At 36.8% G+C, this 24,879-nt stretch overlaps 3 protein-coding genes across 5 annotated transcripts; 2 read left to right on the forward strand and 1 right to left on the reverse strand.

Moving 5' to 3' along the window:
* The first annotated feature begins 289 nt into the window (after positions 1-289).
* Positions 290-11,330, forward strand: LOC130713821 (outer envelope protein 64, mitochondrial-like). 3 transcript variants are annotated; one of them, XM_057563631.1, is made up of 13 exons: positions 297-644; positions 1,001-1,153; positions 1,242-1,366; positions 2,183-2,308; positions 2,690-2,872; positions 3,044-3,185; positions 5,799-5,970; positions 6,222-6,356; positions 6,465-6,665; positions 9,492-9,619; positions 9,707-9,758; positions 10,481-10,550; positions 10,856-11,330. In XM_057563631.1, the coding sequence occupies exons 1-13, from the start codon at positions 400-402 to the stop codon at positions 10,927-10,929; spliced, it is 1,806 nt and encodes a 601-aa protein (XP_057419614.1). In that variant the 5' UTR covers positions 297-399; the 3' UTR covers positions 10,930-11,330. The 3 variants fall into 3 exon arrangements, with proteins under 3 accessions (XP_057419616.1, XP_057419615.1, XP_057419614.1); XM_057563632.1 differs by lacking the exons at positions 9,492-9,619; positions 9,707-9,758 and having other exon boundaries at positions 293-644; XM_057563633.1 differs by lacking the exons at positions 9,492-9,619; positions 9,707-9,758; positions 10,481-10,550; positions 10,856-11,330 and adding an exon at positions 7,906-8,039 and having other exon boundaries at positions 290-644.
* A 1,580-nt stretch (positions 11,331-12,910) lies between these two features.
* Positions 12,911-16,004, forward strand: LOC130713548 (metacaspase-3-like). The gene is made up of 5 exons (XM_057563319.1): positions 12,911-13,437; positions 14,066-14,387; positions 14,808-14,919; positions 15,029-15,226; positions 15,686-16,004. Exons 1-5 carry the CDS (start codon positions 12,996-12,998, stop codon positions 15,743-15,745), a joined length of 1,134 nt encoding a protein of 377 aa, XP_057419302.1. The 5' UTR covers positions 12,911-12,995; the 3' UTR covers positions 15,746-16,004.
* A 1,390-nt stretch (positions 16,005-17,394) lies between these two features.
* On the reverse strand, positions 17,395-23,329 carry LOC130715800 (metacaspase-3-like). The gene is made up of 5 exons (XM_057565921.1): positions 22,821-23,329; positions 22,389-22,719; positions 18,258-18,375; positions 17,974-18,156; positions 17,395-17,776 (listed from the first exon to the last, which is right to left on the reverse strand). The coding sequence occupies exons 1-5, from the start codon at positions 23,290-23,292 to the stop codon at positions 17,717-17,719; spliced, it is 1,164 nt and encodes a 387-aa protein (XP_057421904.1). The 5' UTR covers positions 23,293-23,329; the 3' UTR covers positions 17,395-17,716.
* Positions 23,330-24,879: the final 1,550 nt, after the last annotated feature.

The following is a 24,879-nucleotide window of genomic DNA, read 5'->3' on the forward strand; positions in this document are numbered from 1 at the left end:
TGAACCTTCTTTTCCCTAATCCATATATCCTCAACTCTTACCACTCGAGCAATCATTTGAGGATAAATATTTATGAGTTTGATTATGCATTAACCAACCGACCAACGTTGTAAAGAAGAGTTTTACATAAACAAAATATTTCCATAAAAGAAAGAGTTTTCACATAAAAAAATTGAATTAGGTGTATTTTTGGAAAAACATATGACAGCCTTCACCGAGAGTCATGGCATCATATGACGTTGTACCACAAATCTTTGTCTTCAAGTCAATCAACAAAATCAGAAAATAAATGTAATTTTTATTTATTTTGAAAATTGATTTTTCCTCTGCAACTCTAAAACCCTTCCAAAACCCATTCTTCACACCATTCTCTCTCCTTCTCCGATTCTCTGATCAACCATGTCCAAATCATTGAAGCTAATCAAGGACCATGCCTCCAACCCCAAACTCTGGTTAGTCATCGGAATCGGAGTTGCCGGCATCGTTGTTCTGGCGGAGACACGGCGGAGAAGACGCCGTGGAAAAACACCAAAACCAGACTTTGGTGCTTTCATTGAGCGTTTTGAGCTTCTTCCCTTCCCTCAGCCTCCTCCTCCTGCAGCCAAGCAAATGCTCTCTGCTCTAACCTTTGCCATGAGTGACATGTTCGTTTCTTTCCTAACTTTTGCTTCTGTTTGAGTAAAAAAGTTTACTTCTTTATTTGGTTTCTTTCATGGGGTTGGAGAGAAAATTTGCTCTGATGTTCTGTGATGTCTGTGTGTATGATTGCATTTGATTTGCCTTAATGGGCATGGTGGTTTCTGGGCATTCTATTATTGTTATGTTTGTTAAGGTTTGGTTCAGTTTCATTGTTCTTTGAGTGGTAAAGCTTGCTTTTTTGGTTTTTTTTTTCACTTGGTTGAAGTGAAAATTGTTTAGGAGCTTTAGTATGTGATATTTTTATCTGGGTGTGTGATATAGATGATTTTTTTTTTTTGGGTTCTGTTGTTGGGGTTGGTAGATTTGATGTGAAGGGCTATGTGACGGGGTTTGGAAATCCTGAGTGGAAGAGGACGCATGAGGCATCGGAGAAGACTGCGCTTGTGTTGACTGCTTTGCTCAAGAATGGGGCCACTTGTGTTGGCAAGACTGTTTTGGATGAATTCTCTTATGGGTAAAGAGTCAACTTGAAATCCTTTAGCTTTGTGTGGTTAACTGAAACAGTTGTTCCCATTTGATTTACTTAAGGTATTGTTGTGCAGGATTTTTGGTGAGAACAAATATTACGGAACTCCAACGAATCCCCAGGTGCCTTCGTGTATCCCGGGAGGGTCATCTAGTGGTTCAGCAGTAGCAGTTGCTGCAGGACTTGTTGACTTTGCTATTGGTAAGTTTATGTCATTATCTTTAATTGTTTGACATGCTAATTTGTAGGTTTGTTATTACCTTTCTAATAATTCACCTCTATCTTGTTTTATAATGTTTATTCTATTAAATGGTATCCCTGGAAAAGCTTGTTTGGTGCATTTCTTTGAATGTTATAATTGTATGCATTCATTTGGACTACTTATCAATTTGCTAGGAAAATAGTTATATATCAATCAACTATTCAAATGTCTGGAATTCATGTGTTTTTAAATTTATCTAATAAGATTCAACTGCTGCTTCATTTGGTTGATGACAGAATGGAGGGAAAATTCAAATTTTCTATTGATTCTTTCTTCTTCATTAATGTTAGTTTATGCAATCCTATCATAATATTCATACGTCCATTTTATATTTTAGTATCGTTTTTTTTTTTTTCAAAATTCTCATGTGAGACAGTGAGAAAAAGTACAAATCTACATACTTTATGGAATTCTATTATAGCAGTCTGGTTTGCCAAATTTTAATTATTGTTACAGTAGTGAGGTGAGTAGCAGCTTGCTGATGTTGTAAATAATTGATTTCAATTTTTCTTTTGATATTTATACAATACAGTAGCTGACTAGCTGCATACGTTTCATGATTCCTAGTCTTAGTTTGTTTTTGTGGTCTCTTCAATATATTATTGCAGCATGGCTTGCCATGCATAATCTGTTTCCTTTTATCCTGGATAGACTTAATGGGAACTTGCAAACATATTATAGCCTAGAAAACAGCTTGTTTGATATTACTTTCTTAATTATATATATGAGCATGGAAGATTATTGTGTCTTTGCAGGTACTGATACTACAGGATGTGTGAGAATTCCAGCATCATTCTGTGGTATTTTCGGTTTTCGACCATCCCATGGAGCTGTGTCAGCCATTGGAGTTCTCCCCAATGCACAAAGCTTAGACACCATTGGTAAGGTGCATAGTTTTGACTTGTTTTAATTTTAACAGATCATAAGTCATATGTTTCAAATATTAAGATTCTGCAGTATCTTCTCCCTGACCCTGTGGCTAGCATTATGAAAAGAAAATAAAGCAATTAATAACATGTGTTAAAAAATTGACATGAGTCCTATCTTATAGTATATGGTCTAGTAGTGCTTTTACAGTTGAGCATCTTGTGCACATATGCTCCAGGTCTTGATCTGCTATTCCAGTTGAAAATATGATTAAGTTAATAGTTACGTGTAGTGAGGTGAATAGGACTCAATCATTCTAATATTTTTTGAACCAAATATTTTAATGTATTTTCTCTTTAGAGCGTTGATTACTTGATTGCACAATTGCTTTGCAGGATGGTTTGCCCGTGATCCATCTGTCCTACATCGTGTTGGACACGTTTTACTTCAATTGAATTCAGTGAATACAAAAAGGTCAAGGCGTATCATATTTGCTGATGACCTCTTTCAGTTATCTAAAGTTGCTACACAGAAGACAATATACGCTATTGGCAAAGCTATTGAGAATATGTCTGGGTGTAAGTTTCTGGATCTTTAAATACCTCTTGGCTGTCCTGAAGATTTTGTAAATCTGATTGTTAAAATACAAGTTTTTTTTATTATAAGAATGCAATTGATTTTTAGACCAATTTATCAATTAAAAGAAATTCTTTTAAATTATGAAGTTTTTGGTCATTTTGGTTTTTCAGATCAGGCTCCAAAGCATATGAATCTTAGTCAGTATATTGATTCAAAAGTGCCCAGTCTAAGGCTTCATGAGCAATCAGCACACCAACAAAATGATGCATCTATACTGAAAACTCTCGTTTCGGTTATGCTTTCATTACAAGGGTATTCTGTTATATCCTGTCAAGTTTAATCTTTTGATTTATTATAATATATCAGGTTCCACTGTATTCTTATCTATTTTTCCTTTTAATAGTAAAAAAGAAATTATTAGAGAGAAAGAATGAAGTTGCTGACAAAGGATTTAAGATGGTTCTCTAAATCATATACTGATAAAAATTAAAAAAGTATAATATAATGAAGCTCAGTGATTTGAGCATTCCATAAAAAGCTATAAGCTGACACAAGGAAATTTATACTAGATATGCATAAAGCAAAAGAATAACAGTGATAACTAGCTAAGAAAAATCAGCAACTGATGGTAACTATAAAGAAAAAGCTACATTTTATTTCTATAGTATGCTCATAGGTACACATTTATACTGGATAACTGAAGCTTAAAAAATGGTGATGGTTCACTGGACCATCTAGTGGGCTCAGACCATGGGTCATAAGAAAAATAAAGGGGAAAGGGGAGAGAAATAGTTACGCTGCTGATATGCCTAGTTGATTAAGCCATACAGCATGGATATAGAGACAGGAAGAATAGTGTGAGGTCATTAAGCTTGTTTTGGGGTTGTTTTAGGCAGAGAAAATACTTTTCTCTTAGGAGCACAGCTCTGGCTTTGCCATTTTAAGAGTTTAGGCTCACCTTTCTGGTTTCTAAAGTTCTTATTCGTGGTGGTTCACCAATTGGTCTGACTTTCCGGGTCAAAGGTAAGCTTTGATGGTTTCTGACACTTGACTCGCTAAAGATGACAGTTTGTTGTATAGTTAGAAGCTAAGTTTGGCACATTAGATGACTTTGTCGAACTCTCATCTATGGAGTTTAGGCAATTTCTGCCACAACATGAGTAAGATGCTTGACAAACGTACTTTTGAGGATTGTAATAATGGAAGCAGTGTGGGCGAATGTGGTATGCTAGGAGCTGGTGATACTTCACTTTCAATAGGAGTTAATTTGGATGAGTACTGAATGGCTATAAGGAAGGTCGAATTGCCCCTGTTTGATGGTGTTGATCCTATTGGGTCGATAATGGAGGTTCAAAATATGTTTGATCAGGTTTAGGTGAGGCTAGCAAAGTTGAGTATGGGTGGTCCTACAATTCATTGGTTTAATCTGTTCGAGGAGACGGAAGATCATCTCACATGGCCCGAATTGAAGCTGATTGAATTTACGACAACCCATTCATAGAGTTGCCTGACCTACGACAAACTGTGAGTGTAGAGGAGTATACTGTAGACTTTGAGCTCATGTCGTCTCAACTCCATTGATTGCCAGAAGAGACATACTTAGGCTACTCCATGGTTGACTTCCTCTCAATGTAAAAGGTGTATGGAGTTCTTGGCGCTAACCAAGTATTATTCAGATTCATGATATGGGAATTTAGCTTAGCCTCTAACGAAGTTGACTAATAAGGAAGGATTTCTTTAGGGTCTAGTAGCTTTAAAGGCATTTGAAGGGTTAAAATGTGCTCTCACTAATACCCCATGTTGGCACTTCCAAATTTCACTCAGCCCTTTAAAATAGAATGTGATGCTTCAGGGAGAAGAGTAGGAGGCATGCTAATACAAGGTGGCAGACCAATCACATATTACAACAATCCTTTGGTTGATAGTAGCTTGTCTAAATTAGTGCATGAGAAGGAGTTAATGACACTTGTATTGGCCAAAGAACATTGGAGGCACTATATTATGGCAGGAGTTTTGTGGTTTTGTCTTAAACACTTATTGCAGAAATGAGTGGCAAGTTGATAAGGATGTTGGGTTGTTAAACTCCTTGGCTACCATTTTGAAGTGATCTACTAGTCGAGACTAGAGAATGAGGCAGCAGACTCTTTATCTTGGATTCATTTCCTTCACCTATTCGGGACTACTTATGAAAGGAGACACGAGAGGTTGGTGATAATTGATCATTTATGGTTTGCAGACAAATTCTAATTCTAGACCTGGTTTCAGCTTTTACATAGGGATTTTGCTCTACAAGGTGTTGGTGATATCTTCCTCTTCTGCCTTCATTCCCTTGCATCTGGTGGAGTTTCATTCTTCTCCTATGGGTGGAAATTCAACTTCTTGAGGATATACAGGAGGTTAGCAGAAATTTTAATTTGGATTGGAATGAAGAACAAATTCAATGCTTTGTGAAGTCTTACTCGTAAGGAAGATAAAGGGGCAAGGGGAGAGAATGCTACAATGCTGATTTGGAAAGTTTATTAGGCCATTCAGTGTGGATATAGGTAGAGAAGGAATAGTGTGAGGTCAATCAGCCGTTTTGGGGTTGTTTCAGGAGGAATAGTATCATTATTAAGCATATCTGAAAATGGAATAAAGATATAGAAAGTTTATTTCTAATCGTAACTAAATCCCAAACATTTGTTGTTTGTTAATTACTATATTTAAAAGCATATCTATGGATGCCTGTTCCTGGAATATGTTTCTTAAACAATTTAAAGGTTTTATCAAAGTTATTGTCTTTTATAATTAACAGGTTATTTTCTCTATACCACAACATGCTATGTTGTCTGTACTCACATCTTATCTATTTACCTTTGAAAGAATATACTGCATCATTGTTTCACACTGAGGTCTTATATTTATTTGACATTTTCATCTGTTCAGGTATGAATTTAAAACCAATTATGAAGATTGGGTTAACTCATTCAAACGTAGGTTAGGCCGTGGTGGTGTGTCTGATCGCGTTATTGCAGCCATTAATACTACACATGATAATATAAAAATCCTGTATAAAGTCAGGACTGAGATGCGAGGTGCATTTCAAAGTCTACTAAAGGTACCTGTGTGTTCTTACCCTCCTTTCTTCTGTAGATTTTTATTAGATAGCAGAAAGCTGGAAATAAACCATTAGTCTGCTATAATAATATGAATCCCATTACACGTGTGTGTGAGTGTGTGCGCGTACGCATGTGTGTATTGGAAGGTAACCTAAAATTGATATTTGATTGTTTCAGTGATGTTGTCAAAGTAATTTTTAGTTGGCCTACATGCTAATCTTATTATCTCCTGGTTTTGATTGTCCAACAGGATGATGGAATACTAGTAATTCCCTCTGTAGCAGACAATCCATTAAAGTGCAATACAAAGAAAGGTTTTTCTTCTGAATTCGGTGACAAAACTTTTGCATTATCCAGCATTGCCAGTATGTCTGGATGTTGTCAGGTAATTTGACATCTTTTTGGTCTAGGGACAATATTTTTTTTCTTTTCATATTATCTTTTGTTCTGAAGCTTTGTTCGATGTAGTCATTGGCTTTTACATTATTTGCAGGTTACAATTCCATTAGGATATCATGGTGATTGTTGTATTTCTGTTTCATTCATCTCATTCCATGGAGCTGATAAATTTCTTCTTGATACGGTCTTGGATATGTATGCAACTCTTCTAGAGCAAGTTAGTGTTGCCTCCTATTCCTTGCCATTACCAGATATGAATGGCGACACGGAAACTTCTGAACTTTTAAAGGAGAAGGTTAGTTTTCAGATGTTTCTTTTCTTTCTTTCTTTTTTTTCCAATCAGGATATCGTTTCTTTAAAGCTTCTTTTGTCAGTTCAGTTATCTAGTAAAAGTCAGGCTGAGAAGTTGGATACTGCTGAGTGTGGTATTTTAGACTGTTGGAGCATGCCATATGAATACTTTTATGTTATATTTCTAACACGTCCCTCGTACCAGAGCCCTTTGGGCTTGAGGTATTGACTTTATATAAGTTTTTTTTTTGAAATGCACTTTATATAAGTTGACTACCTTGTTATTAAATTCCAACTTTTTATTAGAAGAATGGGGATGATAAAGATTGAACTCTAGACCCCTTGATCACAGAGGCTTTGATATCATGTTATGAACCAATTATCTCAAATGTTTAAGCTATCAGATGAAAACACGTAAATGATTTAGGGCCCCTTTGTGTCTACTGTCTACTTAAAAATTAAGTGATTTTAAGATTGAATAATTTTTTATTTTATTTTAAGGGATTTTTTGAAAAGCAGAAATTGATTTGTTTGTGTACAAGTATATAAATTTCTTTTCACTTAAAAATACACAAGAAATTATTGATTATTTCAAAAGCTACTAGAAATAGCTTAAAGAAATAATCAGATTTTGTTTTCTTTTTCAAATTATGATTTTTATCAAAAGCATACACAATCAACCTGAAAAATACATAAGTGATTAATTTTTTTGAAAATAAGTGATTATATCACGAAATATGCAATGACAAACAGGCCTTTAATATTGTTTTTTTAACAATTTGAAGGTGTATTTGTATTGACTGGAATGATATTCTTAGGATACTATAACCAGGAATGTTATTCTCAAGTAAATTGATAAACATGTTTGGTTAGCATTTAATGAAGTGGGGATGGAAAGTTTTGTGGAAGTAACTTCAATTCCTGTTGGAACGTAAGATACCTACCTCTCGTCATAGAAATAAAATGTGTGGGAAACATGATATTATTCAGCTTTCATTGGAATCCATAATAACAATAGTATCTTTTTTCAAAAATTTGTATGAAGCTGATGAGTACTTGGAAGTTGGAGTCAGTTAGTTAGTTACCATAGAGTTAGTTAGTTTGTTAAGGCTTAGCCTATAAATAAGGGAGTGTGAAGAGGGTTTAGTATCTTTGGGATCATTTGGGAATTGGGAATTAGGAGAGTGATGAGTCTCTCGAATACTCATCTGTTTCTTGTACATTTTTCTGTTGAATAAAATCAGGGTTTCATCAATTGGTATCAGAGCACCGATCTAGGTGCTGTGATTGCCATCAATTCGTGAAGATGTTTCCAGAATTTGATGGAAGGGAGGCCTACGGATGGCTCATCATGGTGGAGCAACACTGTGAGTCCAAGGGAGTATCCGCAGAGGAGAAATTCTTAGAGGCAGAGAAGGCTTTGACTGGTGAAGCTTTCATGTGGTGGTTTTGCTGGAGAAGACGCAATCAGAAGGCAACATGGTGGGAATTTGTGGAGGCTCTGTTGAGGAGATTCGAACCAGAATTGGAACCGTACATGCCAGAACCAGTCCACGATTCAGAGGAGGAAGAAATCCCTAGGAAGCAAGAAGTCTTGGAGGCAGAACGAAGAACTGTTGTGGTGGAAGCCAAACCTGAGGCCAATTCAGTGCTGTTGGCGAAATCAGAGATCAAGCCATATTCGCCGGAGAATTCTGAGACGGAGCAAACAGCGGAGGAGTCACGATGTCAACCGGTCACCGTGGTTGATTTCATCGATTGCACGTTGACGGCGAAAGGGGAGAAGATCGACGCCGAGGGGGAAATCTTCATCAAGAGGTTGAAGGAAGGTGCGCTAAGGGAGAAATCGCAGACTCGCAACCTTCAAGGGAGGAAGAGGGTTCAATCAACCGTTTTTCCCCAAATTACTGAACTAGGGTTCGATTGGAAGAGAAGGCAGCCGCGGAAACCACCTGATTCACGGCGTCGCAAGGCGGTAACCGTCAATCGACCGCGGAACCTCAATTCTTTGTTCATCGGAGGTCGCCAATCGAACGGTGGCGGAATCGCCAAACCACCGTGGCGGTGGTTCACATATCATCTTCGGCAAGGCCCTGTGATTCGCAAGGAGGAGAGACGTTGCACGCCGGTAACCACCTTACGGCCGCCGGCGAAGCCACCGGACCTTGCAGTTACGGCGGTGGAAGAAAGGAAATTGAAGTGGGGAAGATACGGGTTTGGGTATCTGCCGTTGGCTCCTTGCGAGGTTCAAGCTCGGCACGTGAGGGAAGTGGGCCCGAGTGAGAAGGCTCCAGTTGAACCCCTCTCCAATTCGAATGGGCCAAGCCCAATCCATTCATGGAAAGAGTTGGAGCCTGGCAGGAGGTGGCACAAAAAAAAAAACAACCTGGCCAAGGACTGCGAGTGGGCCTAAGAATGCAGCATTGGCCCAATTTTGCATGTTTTCTGCTATGTTTACTTTTCTATGTTTTTGTTTCAAGGAGCTTGTTTTTTACCCCACCTTGAGGACAAGGTGGATGTTTAGGGGCGAGTATTGATGAGTACTTGGAAGTTGGAGTCAGTTAGTTAGTTACCATAGAGTTAGTTAGTTTGTTAAGGCTTAGCCTATAAATAAGGGAGTGTGAAGAGGGTTTAGTATCTTTGGGATCATTTGGGAATTGGGAATTAGGAGAGTGATGAGTCTCTCGAATACTCATCTGTTTCTTGTACATTTTTCTGTTGAATAAAATCAGGGTTTCATCAATCCTGGGATTGTTATTTTCCCAAGTTACTTTCCTGGGAAAGTTTCTAGATACCCTGAAACAAGCAGTTTAAAAGGCATACTTTACAGGGAAATGCAGCATTTAAACAAAGCCAATGGAATAAGGCAGTCAATTACTATACTGAGGCTATCAAATTGAATGGGATGAATGCAACTTTCTACTGCAACAGAGCAGCTGCTTACATAAAGTTAGGATGGTATGAGGTTTTACCTGTTCGCCAATCCGTTCTTTGACTCTCAAACCATGTTTGTCTGATTCGTAATTCGTCTGTTAAACAATGCAGCTTTCTGCAAGCAGAAGAAGACTGCAGTAAGGCAATATTGCTTGATAAGAAGGTGAGAAGATGGGCATGTGACAATTGTTATGGAACATTTATTTTCCTATTTCTGATGTTTAATTATATTTTTTAAACTCTAAGAACCTCCAATTCTAGAAATGGGGTCTTCCCATAGTAGTTAAAATCGGGATTATGACTTTAATCCGGAAGGAGGTGGTAATCATAAATCACATAATTGTAAGATTATTCATAATATTTAGCAAATTTCCTATATATATGCATATAAATTCTTTTTTTTTTTTTTGAATAAAGCATATAAATTCTTATGTATGCATATAAAATAGCATAAATAACAAAAAAAGAACTTTCTGGTGCGATTATGCGATTAATTTTACTATTATGCCACAATTAAGCATGAAAGTGATTACAGATGTGATTTTAATCTCACAGGGCACCATTAATCGTATAATCATGTGACTAAGTGATTTTAACCCTGGTTCTGACTACTATGTCTTCCTAATATTATACCTATGATACCCTCTAATATTTCAAAATACTGGTCGCATCATCTTACCTGATGGGTGTCTTTAACAGGGAAGTTCACCATAGGAGCTGATTATTGTTTTAGTACCGTGATAATGATTGATTTAATAATTTTTTAATTACTAGATTCCAGTGTTTTCTAGTGATCCTTTTGATTATGATACCAGCTGAATCTGTGCAAATATCTATGACATGTATCTGTTTTGTTAAGAATAGTGCATACTTGTTTCCATGCAGAATGTGAAGGCATATCTAAGGCGTGGATACGCGAGAGAATCATTACTACGGCGTGAGGAGGCTCTTCAAGGCGAGTCTTAAATTTTACATTAATGTATCTGGTTTCTGTTTTGTTTTTACTACTTTTATATCCTACTTTCATTTCTGAGACACTGAAAAAAGTCTTGAAAAAGTAATAAAACATGGTTGGTTGAGGCAACAAAGTTTACTGAGAATTAGATATTTGCATATCTTAGTCTGATTTTGATACTTACATTGGCATAAAGTGTAGCTTATTGTTACCATAGCACTTGTCTACTCATCATAAAGTGTAGCTCATTTATATATATCCTTGAAGTTGTTCATTTTCCTATCTAATTTTCTCATGTTCTGCAGATTACAAGCACGCCCTTGTTCTTGAACCACAGAACAAGGATGCTAGTCTTGCCATCAGAAAATTAACGAGTTGATATTTGGTGTGCTTTTTTGTCTCCCCTGACCTACCCTTCACTTTAAGAGAATATCAGTAGCTGTGGAAATATGATTTTGGTTCTTTTCTTACACTGACTACCTTCGGAGTATAGGTACATTGAAGCGAGAAGATGAGGTGTTGTATTATTCACATTCTGTGCATATACTATCAGAAATATTATGCAAACCAAATAGGTTATGCCTATAATTTTTTGGATACACGTATAAAAGATTGGCCTAGTTGCCCCTCATGTACATTAATTTTATGGTGCAGCATATTTACTTTGCTTTAGATGTTGCTAGGAAGCAAGGACCCGTTTTGCCTAATCTTTGTGTGGAATCAGATTGTCTCAGAGTGAATAGAGCCATCAACGGAGTGGACGTACATAATTCTTATTTATCTCTCGTGGTTGATGAGATTGAGTTGCTACTTGCTAGCCTCTTCTTTTTCCTCTATTTATTTTCACCATACTTATAGAGAGGCTAATAAGGTTTTTTTATTTATTTATGTAAAGATGGAATCGATTGAAATAATATTGGCAAAATATCCGAGCGGATACATGAATGAAAACAACATAGAACATCAACATATCAAACGAAGTATATTTGACTTTTCAAATACAAAAAATTAGATTCTTTTTTTCTTCGTCGGAAAATTATTAAATTAGATATTCTAAGAAAAAGGGAAGAAATAAATATAGAAAACTTCCTCTGGAGGCCATAGTCATGACTCATAAGGAATATGTAGTGTTCTTGAATGAGGAAAAAGCTTAGAGTCTTATTATTCAGGTGAAAAGTTGAACATGAATTATACATCATAGGATCCTCATTATATAGTTAGTTGAACCCAAAACCTAGTCATAAATACATTAATAAGTTGACTATGCTACATAAATGGGGGAGAATAACCATTAATTCCTTTGACTAGTCATGAGGATAAAGGGGGATGAATCTTGACTACACCTATGCTTGGTTGTCTTCCTTTTGGGTCTGCTTGATTCTTGGGTCACTCATCCGGCTTTGGAGGCACACTCGGTCCAATCCAAATCCATAACGGTACATGTAGCATTATTCATTCACACTCAACTTTTTTTTCCATTTCATTTCCCCCACTTTCTCTTCTTATATCTTTTCTTTTCCTATCACATCACCTAACATATCTTTCATTCCTTCCTTTATCTCTCTTGGTGAATGCGTGATTTGTCACCGGCACTTATTGATGCATGCGGTTGTCACCTTTTACTACAATAAAGTTCTCTTAACGCTCAATACACTTTGAACTTGATATATATGAAAAAGAAATGAGATAAATGAGAGATTTAATTGATGATGTAATAGGAATGAAAGTGAGAGATAGGAAGGGAAAGTGAGAGATAGAAAGAAAAATAGAGTGAACATGAGATGATAGAGAAAATGAGTTTTGAATAAATCATAATCCTTTAAATTATTATCAGAAACTTTATATGGAAATGAACCTATACGTAGAACAAAATTAGATAGGCTGCCAATTAGATATGGTTGTTGAACACCGACAAATGCGTAGATTAAATGACATAAGGTTGTTCTAAATTAAGTGGAAGTTGCGAGTTCGAGTTTACGCCAATATAGTTACGTTAAACACTTGGTACGAAGAGTTTTGTCGCTCATAATAATTCTCTCCGATTTAAATAAGATTACCTCGACGGATGATACTTAAAAAAAATGTGGTTATTGGACGAACTAAGCAACTAGATGTACCAGGCCCTACCTGGATATCACTATAGCAGACCTTAAAGAAAGTATTCATGAAACTCTCCTCATTTTCAGCTCCAATCATATAAAATAACTTGTGTACTTATATCAACAATAACGTTCATCAACAGAAAAGCAAATAAGTCAATATATTCACTCTCCACTATAAGAAAAAGCATTTAGAATCCTATTCTGTATCTTACACCCCATACTAAATAGAGCAATAACCTGAATTTGATGGACATATTCTTGCATCATAATTTCTACAACCAGTTATTATTCTTTCATAGGCCTTACTACCATTCTTCATTGCTTCAAACAAGAAATAGAAACAATGGCAATCAGACAAGAAAGATGTAACCAGTGTGGAACACTACTAGTGGTTCCACCAGAGGTTCAAGCCTTTAAATGTGCAGTGTGCCATGGCATCACAAAGATTGTACTCCCAGGGTCACTGAGTCAAGCCTACAACTCTGTTTCTCATGTTGCTGGTCGTTTTAGAGGCTTCATCAACACTATTATGATGACTAGTTCAGTTAACAACAACAATCAAGGTTATGGGGCAACACCACATTTTGGGTATTATCTTCAGCCTCAGCCACTAAGGCCCTTGATTCCTCCTTCTGCATTTGGCTCAAAGCGTGCAGTGTTGTGTGGAATATGCTACCATGGAAAGAGTTACAGGCTTAAGGGCTCCTTGAATGATGTAAAGTGCATGAAGTACTTTCTGATTAACCACTTTGGGTTTCCAAGTGACTCCATCCTCATGCTCACTGGTACTTAATTAATTGCACCTTTTCTCATATACTAGCCTAACATAGTACCTACCAACATTTAGCAATAAATATAAGTAAATTTATGAGTTGTAAAATAATGGCTAGCAAGTTACAACAATTTTGAATTTTGAGGTTGTCATGAACCAACTATACTAAAAAGTACACACATGTCTGGTTTTCTGCTGATGGCAATAGAATGCCAATAATGCTTCTTTCTTCCTATCATGTTGTACATCTCGTAACGCGCAGTCTTGATTTCCATTGCACCAAACTTGATTTTCAACAGAAAACCGAAACATGAAATTGGGTAAAGATGTACAATGTTATATTATACTTCCAACATGCCTCTCAGCAAGAGCTCTTTTTGATGAAATTCGACTTGTTATTAAAATAGTTGGGGTAACGATAATCGAATCACTTGATCATAGAGACTCTGATACCATGTCATGAACCAACTGTCCCAAATGAGCTGTTGGTTGGGTGAAACCAACATAATGGTTTTATATTATACTTTGAAGAGAGGTGATGTTAACTAGTGTAACTCATGGATAAATATGGTCTCAAACTATATATGTTAGATCTCAGTTTCTTTTCTTTATGTACCTGAATGCTCAGAACCTACACGCAGATGATAAGGAGGAGAAGAACCCACTAAGAATCCCAACGAAATACAACATTCAAATGGCTTTGAAGTGGCTGATTGAGGGTAGCAGATCAGGGGACTCATTGGTGTTCCACTTCTCAGGACATGGTACAAGGGAAGTGAAGAGTGAAGGATATGATAAAGCAATTTGTCCTGTTGATTATGAGCACAAGGGGAAGATACTCAGTGATGAGATTAACTCTGCAATTGTTAGGCCACTACCACTTGGTGCTATACTTCATGCCATCATTGATGCGTGCCACAGTGGCACTGTCCTAGATTTATCATTTGTGTGCAAGATGAACAGGTCAGTTTAGGAATACTTAATGTTGAACGCCTCTTGTGGCTCACTCTTTTTTTTTTTCAAACACAAGTACCTTGCCATGGTAAGGTTGCTATTATGTGAGTTAGCAATCACATGTTCAAGTAGTGGAATTAGTCTCTAGCAAAAATGTAATGTAAGATTACCTAGATTAGATCCACAAATAAGCCCGACCCTTGCAAGGCCTCGCGCATAGCGGGAGCTGTCTTATTGGAGCATGAATATCCACATTCTGGTGGGACTAGTGGGACTAGCTCTCCCAATGGAGATTTTTTTCCATACACAAGACTTGGATCCAAGACATTGCTTAAAGGGAATTAAGCATGTACGACTTGAATCAACCAACTATTGCTCTTGTGGCCTACTCTTTTTGGTGAATTGAATCTGTTTCTTATGTTTTATCAGGGAAGGGTATTACAGATGGGAGGATCATAGAATTCCTAGTGCTATAACAAGAGGAGGGATGGCAATTTGTGTTTCAGCTTGTGATGATGGTCAAATCTCTGTAGATACATCTGTTAGTATTAATTTAATTTTCTACTTCTAATTATCATGTAATGCACTTTCTTATAACTGTTTGGAGATGGTGATTGATTCATGAATTACTTATTTTTGAATTTGCATAGGCCTTAAGTGGTAAAGAAGTGACTGGTGCCTTGACTTATAGTTTCATCCAAACAGTGCAAAATGAACCTGGATTGACTTATGGCCACTTGCTCAGTGTGATGCGTTCAACCATCAAGGGGACTAGAACAGGCATAGTTGTTCTAAATGGTCCAATTGCTTCTCTGTTAAATACACTTCTTGGCCAGCACATCACGCAGGCATATCTCTCTTTATCTAGTTTTAAGTTGCGGTCGCAATTACGATCATGTTATGGAAAATTATGAATAAAAATAGCTATCACGGTCGAAATGATAGTCACATTATGGTTTAGGGAAACTCTAAAACCTAGACATCTTCGCGGCCAAAATCACGGCTGTCGACCTTGATTTAAAACCATGCAGCTTTCGTGATAACTACACACTCTTCTAAATACATTCTACATAAACTCCTATTGGTCTATTTTTTAAATGATCAACATATTTGCCTCTCTTTTAAGAAAAACGTGTTGCATTTTAAAAACAAACCAATACCTGGAGTCTATTGAAGAGTATGATTAAAAGAATGTGTTCTTAGTGTTTGTCAATTTTTTTTATTTTATTTCGATCAAAAGTTTTATATTAGAAAACTTACCATAAAGTATGAGGTTGATTCTGAATTGTTTGGAATTGGATTTGCAGGAGCCACAACTATCGTCTTCGGAGATGTTTGACATGTATAAAAAGCAGTTTGTACTATGATAATGACATGGTATATTCTCATCACAGGAAGTATATATGTAACTGTGAAGTTTATAGCCAAAATGACAGAAAAAGTTGTAATATTCGAAAAGTTTAAAAATGGAGTGTAGTGTTGGAGATTTGTAGAGACGAGGGTTTTAGAAACATAGAAAAATACTACTCAAATGTAAGTCGTGTTTTTCAAGATGTATTTTGGAAGACATTACCTAAGTCAGTGGTCCGTCTCCTATAAAGTGAATGAGAGAGTGAATTAGACAATAAAGTAAGTTATTTTTATCATTTATTGAATTGTTTTATTGACTTTTCAAGGTAGATAATCATTTATTACCAAAAAAAAAGTAGATAATCAGTATTAATGGTTGTGATTACTTTATTCTTTGAAGTAACTCGCTTACTTTGGAGGAGCCAAATCTCAATTCTAAAATGGCATGAATTAAAATGAAATCGAATCAAAATGTCATAGAAGTTAAGGCCATGTTAGGGTGTTTTTAGTTTTACGTTTTGAAATTTCTAAAAACCAAATTTAGAGGTTGTTTGGTTTGTCGATTTTTCATTTTCATTTTAAGAAAAGTTGAAAACATGTTTGGTTGATTTTTAGAAAATGTTTTCTTTAAAAATGTTTTCTAAAACATGATCAAAGTACAATTGAAAGCAGTGAGATGAAAACGTGGTGGTGGTTGCGGTGGAGGTGGTGGTCGTGGCGGTGATGGTAGCGATGACAGTGGTGGAGGGTGGTCGTGGTGGTTGTGGTAGTGACAGTGGTGTTGGCGATAGTAGTGGTTGAGAGAGGCGATGGTGGTGGTGGAAAGACGTGGTGGCGGTGGTGGAAGGATGCGACAATGGTAGTGGTTGTGGAAGTGGTGATGGGCAGCGGTGGTAGTAATTATTGTAGGTTTTTAGTGTGCTTACTTATAAGTTACATATGCTAAAGGCGGTCGGAATAATACCAAAGTTTAAATGTACAAAATTTCCAAACTTATTGACGGTTTTGGCCGTGGGTAACATGGTGGCATGCTTTGCCGCAAAAAAGAAAGTTCGTGCCAATATACCGACGGTTAAAGCCTCAGTAATCTACGTGTTTAGATTTCCCGCCAAATTACCGATTATTTTTACCCAAAACCTTAAAGTGTTGTGTTTACGAGACACATCTCTTGCAAAGTATTCACCTCACTCATTCTTAACCAATGTGAGACTCAAACTCAGACTTAAATTCTCATTTCCCCTCCCCCCCCTCAAGAGCGAGTTATAGCCACATTAACATACTCCACCTCAGCGAAAGCTATACATACTTGCATCATTGTCCGCTTCACTACAATGTGGTTGCTACTGGTTGTTTAGATAAGGGGAAGGGTCTAGGCTGGTTGTTTCTGTTGGTTTGGAGTGTTGGGGCTTGGTTGAAGGTTGCGATGGTGGTGGGTCTTGAGGTTGGTTATGTTCTGGGTTTTAGTGAAGATATGGAAGAAGGGGAATGAAGATGATGATGATGAATGAATATGATGGAATAATTATGTTGGTGTTAATTGGGAATTGATTTAGGGTTTGTTAAGTTAATTAGAGATTATATTTTTTAATTTTCCGAGGTGTAAGTTTTTTTTGGAAAGGGAGGTGTAAGTTACTTAAACATACTTGTGGATGCCAATTATCCTATTGATTGATTAGTTTAGTGCCATATAAGGTTTCATCAGACACGTAGATTCGGACACGTAGACTCGTCTGCCTCTAGTGAGTACTAAAATAAAATAATTCAAAAATCTCAAGGACCCACATACAACTGGTTATGGACTAAGTTCGGCCTCACAATTAAAGGGACCAAAAAATATATTTGACCTTTTTTCAAAAGGCAATAGCACAAGTTCTCTTCTGTCCACTACCAAGTTATCAGAATATATAGCAACCGGAGATACACTATTGAAGGCCTTGCAATAAATCCTTAACAGACGACAGATTGTCCTTCTTTTCCAACTTACACACTCACAATTTGAATATTGTCGCAGACACATCAAATTTCTCAGATGATGATAAAAGAGGATCCTGCAATATATTATGTATTCAGCTTCATCATGAATAATTATGCCACGTTGAATATTGTCATGTACTGAAAAATTGGGTGAGGACATCTACAATAATCGTCATTAAAGGTAATAATGCTATTATGTGATATTTATCATGGGTCATTTAGACAACCCTTACTTGGAAATAAGTGATAATAAAATGTGATTAAACCCAACCTGTGCAATTTTACAATGGAAGATATGTTGCAAGATGCGGTTATGGCATCTTCTCTGGTTAATCTTTTTCATTTCATCATGAATCTTTTCTAGTAGACGCCCATAAGTTATTTCAGGGCATTCTCTGATTGTTTTTGTGAAAAGATAAGTCAGAACACCATTCATTCCCTTTCCACCAAAAACCTACATAGGTTGGTTCAAAGGTCAAAAACCCTGTGGTAAGTATCTACATTAATATTGAACTACATTGCATTGTCAAATATGAACACATCTAAGATTCTTACTGTGCTATCAGCAGCTGTCTGGCTATCTTCACAAGCACTCAAACAAATGGCCAATCCACCACTTGTATGTTTTCTAATAGGTTCTTTAGAAGGGGGCTTGTTATCCTCCCAAATTCCTCTGCAAGCATCCAAAACAAATTGTGATGTGAAAATTGTGTCTAAATAGACAGAAAATAGGAGTGGGTCTTATTAAAATTTGTATACACATTAATACAAAACTTTCACGATGAAGTTTTAACATGAATTAGGGAATGCTAATATAAGCTTTTCTTATAACTCAAGTCAAACTCTTAACTCAAAAGCTAGTTCAGAGGTGAGGAGTACCCTTCCTTAATTTTATTTGGTCATCGTAAATGCGATATCTACTAGCACACATTTCTTATGTCATATGATGAGACATATCGAGCGTGATGGTTACATGAAAATTTTAAATTGTTGGTTTTCTGATCCAAGATTTAAGGAGTTTGTTTCAAAAGAGTGGGAGCAACTTTCAGTAACTACTGGTTCAAGTGGTTTTGTGCTAAAAGAAAAACTGAAAGGGATCAAAATCAGGTTGAAGACTTGGAATAAAGAAATTTTCGGTGATGTGAACCGAAAATATAAGGAAACTGCAGATAGACTCGAGGTGCTTGATGAAAAAAAGGAAAATGGAGGGCTGTCGGAGGAAGAATCAAATCAGATAAAGGCCATCCAAGCAGAATTCTGGCAGGTAGCAAAATACAAGGAATCTATCTTACATCAAAAGTCACGTTGTCGTTGGATCAAAGAAGGTGACTTAAATTCTAAATTTTTCCATTCTTGTATCAACTGGAGGAGACAAACAAACACTTTGGTGGGGATCCATCATAATGGGAGCTGGACTGAGGACCCTAATACTATTAAACATGGAGCTAAAGAATTCTTTCAATCAAAATTCAGAAATTAAAGTTTGATCAGCTAGCACTGACATTAGATGGCGTGCCGTTCCGCAAAATTACCATGGAGGATAAGGTTAATCTGATTGCTAAATTCGATCCCCTAGAAGTGAAGGAAGCGGTCTGGGAATGTGGAATCGATAAAAGCCCTGGACCGGATGGTATAAATTTCAAATTCCTCAAAACTTTCTGGCATCTTGTCTCTACTGATTTTCAGAACCTCTTAGATGAATTCCACTCTACAAGCAGGTGGCCTAAGGGCTGTAATTCATCTTTTTTCACTTTAATTTCGAAGAAGGAACATCCTGCGAATATTTCGGAGTACAGACCAATTTCTCTTATTGGTTGTGCATACAAAGTTGTCTCAAAAGTTCTAGCTTATCGTATTAAAAAGGTGCTGAATTCAGTAATTGATGATTCTCAAAGTGCATTCTTAGAGGGAAGAGGACTTCTTGACAGTGTAGTGGTGGCAAATGAGTGGGTCAATGATGCGAAATGCAGGAAAAAAAGCTCTATGGCATTTAAAGTAGACTTCGAGAAGGCCTATGACTCTGTTCATTGGGATTTTCTGTATTATATGATGGATCGTATGAACTTTGCCCATAAATGGATTTCTTGGAAGGTTGCATTGAATCTGCCAGAGTTTCAGTCCTAATTAATGGAAGTCCTAGTGAAGAATTCTGTTTGGAGAAAAGGATTAGGCAAGGAGACCCGATCGCTCCTTTTCTCTTTCTGATTATAGCTGAGGGGCTAAATGGTTTGCTGAAACAGGATGTTATTATGAATAAATTTAAAGGATATGGTTTTGAGAACATGGAAGGAGAGGAGGTTTCTATTCTTCAATTTGCAGACGATACCTTATTTATTGGTGAAGCATCGAGAGAAAATGCTTTTACTGTAAAATGCATTTTACACTGCTATGAATTGGCTGAAAGTAAACTTCTCTAAAAGTAGCTTGATAGGGATTGCTGTGGAGGAACGAGAGCTACAAGTGTTGTCTGCAATTTTAAATTGTAAATTGATGAAGACTCCATTTGTGTACTTGGGATTGCAGGTTGGGGAAAATCCGAGACGACTTCAATTATGGAATCCAATCCTTAGTAAACTTCGACAGAGATTATCTAGATGGAGGCGGAAGACCCTATCCTTTGGAGGTAGGATTTGTTTGATAAATAGTACCTTGTCCTCTATTCCGCTCTTCTATTTGTCCTTCTTTAAAATGCCAATTGGAGTGGAAAAAGAATGTAACAGGATAATGAAGAATTTCTTGTGGGGTAGCTCGAATGAAGAACAGCACAAGGTTGCGTGGGTAAAATGGGATATTGTGACCAAACCGAAAATGCATGGTGGTCTTGGTATTAGAAATTGGGGTGATTCCAACAGAGCGTTACTTGGGAAATGGAGATGGAGGCTTTGTGAGGAGCATCAATGATTGTGGGCTCGTATAATTAGGACCAAATATAACTGTCATCATGGTACACTAAGAGGCTTGGTTTGATGGTGCTACAGCAAGGCGAATTGGTGAAGGTAACCGTGTTCGGTTTTGGCTCGATGTTTGGGTGGGAGAGGAACCTTTTGCTGATAAATTTCCTAGACTCTTTCAAATTTCTGCACAGCAACCGAATCTGATTTCTGAACTTGGCCACTGGCATAATAATGAATGGCGGTGGGAATTCTCATGGAGGCGAAATTTAAGAGATTGGGAGAAGACTTGGTTAGAGGAATTACTGGCAGTGATTCAGCAGTTACAAATAAGTAGGGGCGTGTCTGATAGGTGGATATGGAAGGATGATGTGTGTGGAGGTTATTCTGTCAAATCTGCATATATTATAATAAGGAATCTCTTGACTTCTTGCCCTATCCCAGCCTTTGTTTCATTGTGGAAAGCCTTTACTCCATCTTCAATAAAGGCATTTATGTGGAAGCTACTTTGGGGCAGGATCCAGTCCAAAGAAAATTTAGCCAGAAGGGGAATCCTTGCACAATTTTATAACTCTAATTCAAATTCTACTCTAAATTGTGTTTTCTGTGATGAATCCGTGGAATCTGTTGGTCACTTGATGTTTTCTTGCAGGAAAGTTTCATTACTTTGGTATGCTTGTTATAAATGGCTTGGTTTCAGCACGGTTCTACCTGAAGACAGCCAAATGCATTTTTTTGCAGCACACTCATGGAAGTTGGAATGCGAAACCACGACGTGTGTGGTGGGCAATTTGGGGAGCAGTGGTTTGGACTGTCTGGTGCGCGCGAAATAAATTGATATTCTCAAATGAAGTTCCAGATTGGGAAGGCCTCATGTGTACCGTTCAATGGAGGGCATGGATTTGGACCTCATCAATGGTAAGGGATTTTAGGTGCTCAATGTCTGAATGGAACTTGGACCCGTGCTCTTGTATTGCTCAATTAAGATGATAGCTTATATTTGAAGTATGGATGGCTGTTATTGTTATCTAGTGATGGTGCTGCTGCACTCATTTTTTTTGATGGAGGTTATTGGTTTTTGCTTGCTGCCAATTCATGTGTTCCCATTGAATGTTCTTTGATTCCTGGTTCCTTTTTTCACAAGTCAAATGGTGCTGGTTTTTTTCCTGGAGGTACAGATTCAGATTTATAAATTGGTTGAAGGCTTGGTCTGATCTTGGAAGGTTTAGCAGTGGGGTGTGGGTTGGGCATTAGTTTTCTTTGTAAACACCCTTGAAAATTCCTCTTGACTTCTCAAAATTGGTACTCTTTTTCCTTGTTAGGATTTCCCAAGGGGGTTTTATCCTAGCAAGGTTTTAATGAGGCTTGTTTTGTTAAGTTTATTTTCAATGGGGTATTAGGTGGGGTAGTTTCATCTTTTATAGGGTTATGTATTTGTACTTGTAATTTTCTGTGTTTTTTCTCTACTTCCTTCTTCTATCTCTTGTATTGGGTCGAAGTACCCCTTATACTTCTATTCAATATATTTCTTATTGCCTATTAAAAAAAAACATGATTAGACATCTTATTTTTTTAAAAGTCATGACTAGACATCTGTTAACGACCCATTTATTAGTTGGTTTATGATTGAATGTGATATTATCTCATAGTTCAGGTTAAACAAACTCTAGCCCAAAAGCTAGCTTAGCCTTAGGGGTTAAAATTTATCTTCCACTTATTAGATCTTATTTAGCCATAACTCTAATCAACACCTCTTAAAAACTTAAATCCATGTAAGCAATAAAAATGCACTTACCTTCCATAATTATAAACATGCAAAAGGTCAAGAATAGTTCCACTGTGACAAGCATCAACAATAGCATGAAGTATGACACCTTTCTTGAGTGGCCAAACAATGGTAGAGTTTATTTCATTGTCAGTGATCATTCCTTCTTTCATGAAATCAACAGGACAAAGAGTCTCATCAAGCCCATCAATCTCATCTTCTTTGAAATCTGGTTGCTGCAAACCGTGCCCTGAGAAGTAAAACACCAATGAGTCTCCTGGCTTACACTCCTTCACAAGCCACCTTAAGGACTCCAATATGTTGTGTTTTGTTGGTATCAAATTGGCATCATGTTCTTGTTCTGCAATTCATTTTATTTTTCATAATGAGATTAATTTGTGGCACATTGGATAAGTTGAATTTGTTACTGAGAGAAGACATATGATACTTGTCAAGACATACCTGTGAGGACTCTTATGCACTCATTTGGAAACTTAAAGTTCTTAACCAACAGCTCCTTCATGTTCCTTATGTCATTAATGGTTCCCTTGAGCCTGAACTTCCTTTTTGTGTAAGAAACTCCACAGAGAACCGCACGCTTATCATATCTTGTTGGCAAGACAGAGGAAAATGCCACAGAAGTTGATGATGGCCTTCCTAGCAAATTTCCACTCTTGTTGGAACTGTTAGGATGACCAAGTTTGAACAATTTGGATCCAATTTTCTTCACTGGACACCCTAGTCCACAATTTTCCCTTGATTTCTCATGCTCCAAAGTTGAGTAACTAGCATTATTGTGGCAAAAAAAACAACAGTATTGATCTGTTCTTGATGGCAATAGATCTAGACACTCTGCTTTGCAACCATGAACAGTAGTGCTAGTGGGAGATGAAACACCTTTTCTGTACCTTCTATATTTAGATGCAGCTTCCATTATTTACTTATCCCAATAGGCCAAGCATGCAAACACAGCAACAAGCTATATATGATGCTACCTCATAGGTCCAAATTTTTGTGCATGCACTTACCTTGACGTCAGGTAAACTTTTCCAGTTGAAAATGATGTCCCTTCACAACACTGATGACTAGAAAGTAAGGGCCCCAAGAAACGTGTTTGATAAAAAAAGGAGACAAATATAGAATCAAATCCTGTTGTTGGTTGAAAATTGGGGATGCTAGATGCTCACATTTATCAATTCAGTTTATTCAATTCTCCAGCACAGGGGAACCCTACACCAGTGAATTAAGAACCTTCAACTTTTTCTCTCCATATCTTCCAGAGAGGTAATCCTGTTGAGTTGGGAACATCCACATTCTAGTAGGGTCTGTAGAGGTTTTTTACGGACATTGCTTAAAGAAAATTTATTAATCAAACATGTATCGCTTGAACTGAACAGTATATTGGATTAAACACCTTAATTTAAGAGAAGTAGAAATTGAAAAATGAGTGGAAAATCAGAAATGTGTTATCAATGGCGTATCTAATTTGTGTGCTAGTGATATGCTTCTGTGAGCTATTCTCATAATTAAAAGCAGCAAGAACCGGATGCTCTTAACTTTTATGTTCTTTAGTTGTGCAGCCTGCATTCCAACTTGGCTTGATTCATGGGATTCAAGAATATTAGAAGCTTACTAAAATCGTTTCACTGTGATTAATCACAAAAGTGCATACACACACAAAAGAAAAAAAAAGGATCTTTTGGATTGAAAGTTACATATAAAAGATGTCCACATTATTGTACCATTACTCAACTAACGATTTACTGATTTACATTCATCCACAACCAGATTTTGGAAAGCAAAAGTGTAAGATTTTATTTCTCCGTGGATATATGATCATCTCAATATTTTGAGCTAGAGTGACCCTTAATCTATCATGCATAATTTTTCCACAATGATTTTAAGTTAGTAGTGAGGACATAGCGCCATATTTCAAGGAGCTAATTAAATGCTTAGTAGAAAAAAAGTTGACATCAATTAGATAACCTTTGTAATCAATAGAATATGCATATGCTAATAAAAATATTATATCATCTAATCCAGGGGTGCATAGGTTTTATAAAAACAATCCCTTACTTTGTGTTTAAGATGTTCAAATAATTTAGAACAAATAATAATACAACAATTATTTTCTTTTTTTATCATTTTTTTCCTTAATACAGTGGCCATGGGCTGCCAGTCAGCTCTTTGGCGGGGTATGATAGAATTTAAAGCCCACTTTGTTTTTGACAGGAAAACCCAACCCGTCTCCAACACAGTTTTTTTCATTCCACTTTCCTGTAATGAGCTTGACAAGACTGAACTCCAAAATTTCAGCCACAGTAATTTTCTCAATTTTCAACCTTTTCATTTCGAATAATGTTACTTACACACCTTCTCTTTTTAAAATGGAATAGGTGAAATGAGGAGAGAGATGGAAAAGAAAGAAAAATTATGAGAGAAAAAGTATGAGATGTGATAGATAATAAAAGGAGAAAGATAGAAACAAAAATAGATGGAAATGAAGTGTTTAAAAAATGAG

Source organism: Lotus japonicus, chromosome 4 (assembly GCF_012489685.1).
Source record: "Lotus japonicus ecotype B-129 chromosome 4, LjGifu_v1.2".
Taxonomy (NCBI): Eukaryota; Viridiplantae; Streptophyta; class Magnoliopsida; order Fabales; family Fabaceae; genus Lotus; species Lotus japonicus.

Excerpts from the sequence above, each read along its gene's own strand:
- LOC130715800 (XM_057565921.1), bottom strand. The coding sequence starts at position 23,292 with ATGGAAGCTGCATCTAAATATAGAAGGTACAGAAAAGGTGTTTCATCT. Across the intron at positions 18,376-22,388 it reads CATGTTTATAATTATGGAAG|AGGAATTTGGGAGGATAACA; the intron begins GTAAGTGCATTT and ends GGATGCTTGCAG. Across the intron at positions 17,777-17,973 it reads TCCATTGTAAAATTGCACAG|GATCCTCTTTTATCATCATC; the intron begins GTTGGGTTTAAT and ends AATATATTGCAG.
- LOC130713821 (XM_057563631.1), top strand. The coding sequence starts at position 400 with ATGTCCAAATCATTGAAGCTAATCAAGGACCATGCCTCCAACCCCAAA. Across the intron at positions 3,186-5,798 it reads GTTATGCTTTCATTACAAGG|GTATGAATTTAAAACCAATT; the intron begins GTATTCTGTTAT and ends TCATCTGTTCAG. Across the intron at positions 6,357-6,464 it reads GTATGTCTGGATGTTGTCAG|GTTACAATTCCATTAGGATA; the intron begins GTAATTTGACAT and ends CATTATTTGCAG.
- LOC130713548 (XM_057563319.1), top strand. The coding sequence starts at position 12,996 with ATGGCAATCAGACAAGAAAGATGTAACCAGTGTGGAACACTACTAGTG. Across the intron at positions 14,388-14,807 it reads TTTGTGTGCAAGATGAACAG|GGAAGGGTATTACAGATGGG; the intron begins GTCAGTTTAGGA and ends ATGTTTTATCAG. Across the intron at positions 14,920-15,028 it reads AAATCTCTGTAGATACATCT|GCCTTAAGTGGTAAAGAAGT; the intron begins GTTAGTATTAAT and ends GAATTTGCATAG.